The sequence below is a fragment of the Antennarius striatus genome, chromosome 18, assembly GCF_040054535.1.
Source record: "Antennarius striatus isolate MH-2024 chromosome 18, ASM4005453v1, whole genome shotgun sequence".
Classification (NCBI taxonomy): Eukaryota; Metazoa; Chordata; class Actinopteri; order Lophiiformes; family Antennariidae; genus Antennarius; species Antennarius striatus.
Window position 1 is genome coordinate 20,790,001 of NC_090793.1, and position 5,000 is coordinate 20,795,000.

The window sequence follows — 5,000 nt, forward strand, 5'->3', positions numbered from 1 at the left end:
TGTAACTAAATGTAACTCAGTGTAATGTAACTAAATGTAACTACTCCTTAATGTAACTAATAAATGTAACTAAATGTAACTCAGTGTAATGTAACTAAATGTAACTACTCCTTAATGTAACTAATAAATGTAACTAAATGTAACTCAGTGTAATGTAACTAAATGTAACTACTCCTTAATGTAACTAATAAATGTAACTAAATGTAACTCAGTGTAATGTAACTAAATGTAACTACTCCTTAATGTAACTAATAAATGTAACTAAATGTAACTCAGTGTAATGTAACTAAATGTAACTACTCCTTAATGTAACTAATAAATGTAACTAAATGTAACTCAGTGTAATGTAACTAAATGTAACTACTCCTTAATGTTAAATAAGTGAATTTCTGACTGATTCTAGTTCCAAACATTACAGTTAGACAGAAAAAACATGTTTGTTTGTTTCTCTGTTCTAACATAAATCCTTTTCATTTGTCAGGTTATTAAACCCACAGAACTCCATCAATCAAGGATCAAACTATCAATCAATAAAGAAAAATAACATCAGACACAAGTTAGGACATTAACTTTGTTCACTACGTTTAGTCAGAGTTAGAATGGGCTGAACTACTGCATTGTGGGAAATGTAGTTTTTGGTCAAAGCACACTTTGACCTGTTTATTTTAGACACTCTGACCTTTTATGCCCTCAGGGGCCACATGAAATGATGTGGAGGGCCACATTTGGCCCCCGGGCCCTGAGTTTAACACATCTGCTGTAAGTCCTAAACTGATAAGTGTGAACGTTCTGAGCTGGGGGGTGGATTGAACCAATCAGCACCTTGATGTTGCGGCCCCCCAGCAGGACGGAGTTCATCTGCTCCAGCGCCAGCTGAGCTGCCTCTGGCATGTCATACTCCACGAAGGCGAAGCCCTGCAGACAGGAGGCATGAGGGCGGAGCCAGAAGCAGACAGACGGGAAGACAGACGGCGGTGGGTGTGGCCTGTGGGATGGACCCACCTTGTGCTTCATGGTGACGGAGTCCCAGGACATGTCGATGCTTTTGATTGGTCCGAACGGGGCGAAGGCCTGTCTGATGGTGTCCTCCCCCAGCTCGTAGTAGATGGACCCCACGTACACCCGACACATGATGGCCAGGGCCCGCTGGCGCTGCGCCGCCACCTGGAGGCCAGCAGAGGGTCAGCAGAACCAGCAGAACCTGTAGAACCCCTGACGACCCCTGGTGACCCCTGATGACCCCCTGATGACCTCTGATGACCTCTGGTAAAGCTCTCGTCTTACCGACTGGAGAGGAGACGGGGTGTCCCCCAGCCCCATCGACAGAGACGCCACCTGAGAGACAGACAGGAATACATTCAGGGTCACCTGACGTCAGGTGACGGACAGGTCACCTGACGGACAGGTCACCTGATCCCTGACCCCGGGGGGTTACCTGCAGGCTGCTGAGCTGCTGCTGACTCAGCGTCTGTTTGACCAGGACGCTCCTGATGCTCTGCTCCATGGCGTACTTCTTGGCCTGCGGACAGAAAACAGCCAATCAGAGCGTGGACGGCCCCCCCAGCTGAACCAAGGGGAGCTGTGGGCGGTACCTTCTGCAGCGCCTCCTGCTGGTTGGCTGTGAGCGGGGGGAGGCCCAGTTTAGTGGGGGTGTTCTGCCCGTTCTCCATGACGACGGCCGGCCCTCCCTGTCGACGGCAGCAACAGGTGAACGAATCAAACGCACCTCATTCAGTCACCCCCCCACAGGCTGCTGTTACCACGGCTACAGGATCTAAACCCTCCAGCTCTTGATGGATAAATTTATATCAATAACCTCAAAGTCATTGGATCAATATTTACAATTGATTCCAGCCCTTTTGATAGGCTCATGATAATCAATATTTAATGATTACCGGTCCTGATCGAGTCTCCAGCCGGTTGGGAGCCAACATCATGCTGGACGGAGCATCCTGATTGGCTCCCAGATCAACACGTCATTTTTATCATGATCGACACATTTCCTTCCGGTTTGTGTGATCAGAAGCTGATCGATCAGTTTCTGATCCGCTGCGGATGATCAATGTTGTGCTTCTGCTCAGCGGGTTAGCGTCAGCTAGCAGAACCGCCCACAGCGTTCTGTGGTTACTGATGACGTCACAGATCGATCACTTCCATTGATCACTATTTCTTATTAGTTCGTGTCTTTTTTCAGATGAGTTGCTTCATCTTTTTCCGCCGCTTCCGGTTAGCATTAGCTTAGCGCGCGCCCGCCGGCTCACACAAACAGGTCACGTGACCGATCCTACCGCTGAAGCCGTCACCGCCATGCAGCTCGAGCCCCGCTCCGTCTATCGAACCTGATCGATAACCCTCCGACGGTCCCGATGTTTGTGTCGCCGCCGCCCCGACACACCAGCAGCACTTCCGTCTACGTCACGTCCTGTCAGAACAACCTTCAAAATAAAAGACCTACAGGTGGATCACATGAACACTAGTCATCATCTAGAGCTGCTGAACATAAATTAGTCATTCATTATTATAATATATTAAACATTAATATATTAATACTAATTAATACTTATTAATACTTATACTTATTTCTGCTGAAACATTTTATGTAGATAAGTTTGTTCAAGAATAAAAAAAGAAAAAAAGAAAACTGATGACGTAACTGATGACTCCTCTTGTTTTGACTTCTCGTCTCTTCTAAACCACGTGACACCACGTGAATCCACGTGACACTCACCGGTATCACACAAGAAGCACAAGCGTCATGTTCTAGAGAGTAATTTTATTGATCATCACTCTACAGGTTTTATGAAGACACGTTTACATCACTATTACTGAGCTGCACGTCTCCACGGAAACCAAAAGAAAAGATAAATCTTCGTTTCATCCAGTTCTGGTGAAGATGAACTGAACCAGACTAGAAGCTGAAGCAGCTTCTGGATTCTTCACACTGAACAGACCCTCCAGCGGCTCTCCGTTTAAAGCTCTGTGTGTGTGTGTGTGTGTGTGATGTCCAGCACTGCGTCTGCACACCTTTAATACACCTGAGTATCAACCAGGACGCCAGCCTGAAACATCCCACAATGCAGTGCCGTCGGAAAGCAGACAGGAGGGAGACAGGGCCCCCCGCTGGGTTCTAGTGTGTGAGGAACCTCCATTCATTCTGTGACCTCTGACCCCATGCAGGGAGGCGGAGCTCCTCCCCCCTGCCATTGAGCAAGAGGCGGAGCCACACAAAGAAAAATCTGAATTTATGTTTGAAGACATGAATTTTGGATCATGAGAGAAATCAGAACCGATAAAAACCCACAAAGCCTGAAGGAGGAGACGCCCCATGCTGACCTGGGGCCCCTGACCCCAGGCCACCGAACCGGGGTCACCGACCCGTGGCCTCTGGTGGATGTGGGTCAGTAATACTTCAAGCAGGGAATGTGCAGCGTTTAATATTTCATGATCATGAACGTTCTCAGTGGGCTCTACGTCCAGAGGGCGGGGGGTCAGTGAGGGTCAGGGGTCAGTGAGGGTCAGGGGTCAGAGTCCTCGTGGGTTCACCCAGTCTCCAGAAAGAACATTCACACACAGGTGGTATTAAACCCGTCCCAGCGCCGTCTGGGAGCTTCTCCCACCCTCAGAAGGTTCCAGAAGGGCCCCCCCAGAGGTCCGGTGGGCTGCCTCAGGCTCTAGAAGGGCCAGGCCCCCCCAGAGGCCTGGTGCGCCGCCTGCTGGTCGGGGTTGTCGTCCTTCTGGCGCCGGTCCTGGTTCCAGTCCCTCAGCCCCTCGGGCAGGGAGGTGTCCTCGTCCACACTTCCTGTTCCTGCCACGAAGTCCTCGTAGGTGGACTTCTCAGCGAACGGCCGTTTGCCCAGCAGCTCCACCATGTCGCTCTTATCCAGAACCTCCTTCTCCAGCAGCCGCAGCGCCACCTGCAGGACAGAACCAACGGGTCACCAACAGGGACCGATCGGACCAGCACCAGAGGACGTACCAGTGTCTCCTGGTCTAACCCCCCCCTGAGGTCCTCCAGCTGGTCTCCATCTCCTGACCCACCCACCTTCTCCACCTCGGCCTTCTTGTCCGTCAGCAGGTTGTAGGTCCTCCTGTAGGCCTCGCTGATGAGGGTCCGCACCTCGCTGTCGATGAGGCGGGCCGTGGCCTCGCTGTAGGGCTTCTCCAGGACCATGTCGCCCTGCCGGGGCATGTCGAACGACACCTGCCCCACCTTGGGGTTCATCCCGAACTGGACGATCTGAGGGGACAGAGAGACGGCTTCTGATTGGTTCTTGCTGTGACCTCAGAGCCCTCAGCAGGGGATGTCTCCCCGGTGACCTGTGACCCCTCACCTGGGCACTCTACGTGACCCCTCACCTGGGCGCTCTACGTGACCCCTCACCTGGGCGCTCGACGTGACCCCTCACCTGGGCGCTCTACGTGACCCCTCACCTGGGCGCTCTACGTGACCCCTCACCTGGGCGCTCGACGTGACCCCTCACCTGGGCGCTCGACGTGACCCCTCACCTGGGCGCTCTACGTGACCCCTCACCTGGGTGCTCTACGTGACCCCTCACCTGGGCGCTCTACGTGACCCCTCACCTGGGCGCTCGACGTGACCCCTCACCTGGGCGCTCGACGTGACCCCTCACCTGGGCGTAGGCGCTCTGGGTGACCTTCCGCAGGTCGTCCTGAGCTCCGGTGGTGATCCGGCCGAAGAAGATCTCCTCGGAGGCGCGGCCCCCCAGGGTCATACACATGCGGTCCATCAGCTGCTCCTCGGTGTACAGGTACTGCTCCTTGGGCAGGTACATGGCGTAGCCCAGCCCCTTCCCCCTAGGGATGATGGACACCTGCACAGGTAGAGACCCCCCAGGTCAGAGAGCAGCAGGAGACCAAGAGGCGGCGCCGGAGCCTCACCTTCAGCAGGGGGTCGGCGTGCTCCAGGAACCAGCCAGCAATGGCGTGCCCCGCCTCGTGGTACGCCACCGTCCTCTTCTCCTCCGGCTGCAGGATCTGGG

At 53.0% G+C, this 5,000-nt stretch overlaps 2 protein-coding genes across 6 annotated transcripts in view; both read right to left on the reverse strand.

Annotated features, from left to right (window-relative positions):
- puf60a (poly-U binding splicing factor a) overlaps positions 1-2,419 on the reverse strand; it is a 5,794-nt gene extending 3,375 nt beyond the window's left edge. Inside the window, exons 1-6 of one of the 2 annotated variants that reach the window (XM_068340192.1) lie at positions 2,289-2,419; positions 1,593-1,688; positions 1,436-1,519; positions 1,285-1,335; positions 1,003-1,164; positions 823-915 (exon numbers count right to left, since the gene is read on the reverse strand). In XM_068340192.1, coding sequence (XP_068196293.1) covers positions 823-915; positions 1,003-1,164; positions 1,285-1,335; positions 1,436-1,519; positions 1,593-1,688; positions 2,289-2,309 — 507 coding nt within the window. In that variant the 5' untranslated portion in view covers positions 2,310-2,419. Of the gene's footprint in view, positions 1-822; positions 916-1,002; positions 1,165-1,284; positions 1,336-1,435; positions 1,520-1,592; positions 1,689-1,895 lie in introns of both variants that reach the window. The other variant, XM_068340191.1, reaches the window with a different exon arrangement.
- A 348-nt stretch (positions 2,420-2,767) lies between these two features.
- afg3l2 (AFG3-like AAA ATPase 2) overlaps positions 2,768-5,000 on the reverse strand; it is a 9,417-nt gene continuing 7,184 nt past the window's right edge. For 2 of the 4 annotated variants that reach the window (XM_068341658.1, XM_068341656.1), the window contains exons 15-18: positions 4,900-5,000; positions 4,632-4,832; positions 4,043-4,237; positions 2,768-3,914 (exon numbers count right to left, since the gene is read on the reverse strand). The exon at positions 4,900-5,000 is cut by the window's right edge and continues 15 nt beyond it. In XM_068341658.1, the coding sequence (XP_068197759.1) occupies positions 3,672-3,914; positions 4,043-4,237; positions 4,632-4,832; positions 4,900-5,000 (740 nt within the window). In that variant the 3' untranslated portion in view covers positions 2,768-3,671. The remainder of the gene's footprint in view (positions 3,915-4,042; positions 4,238-4,631; positions 4,833-4,899) is intronic. The other 2 variants (XM_068341659.1, XM_068341657.1) reach the window with 1 other exon arrangement.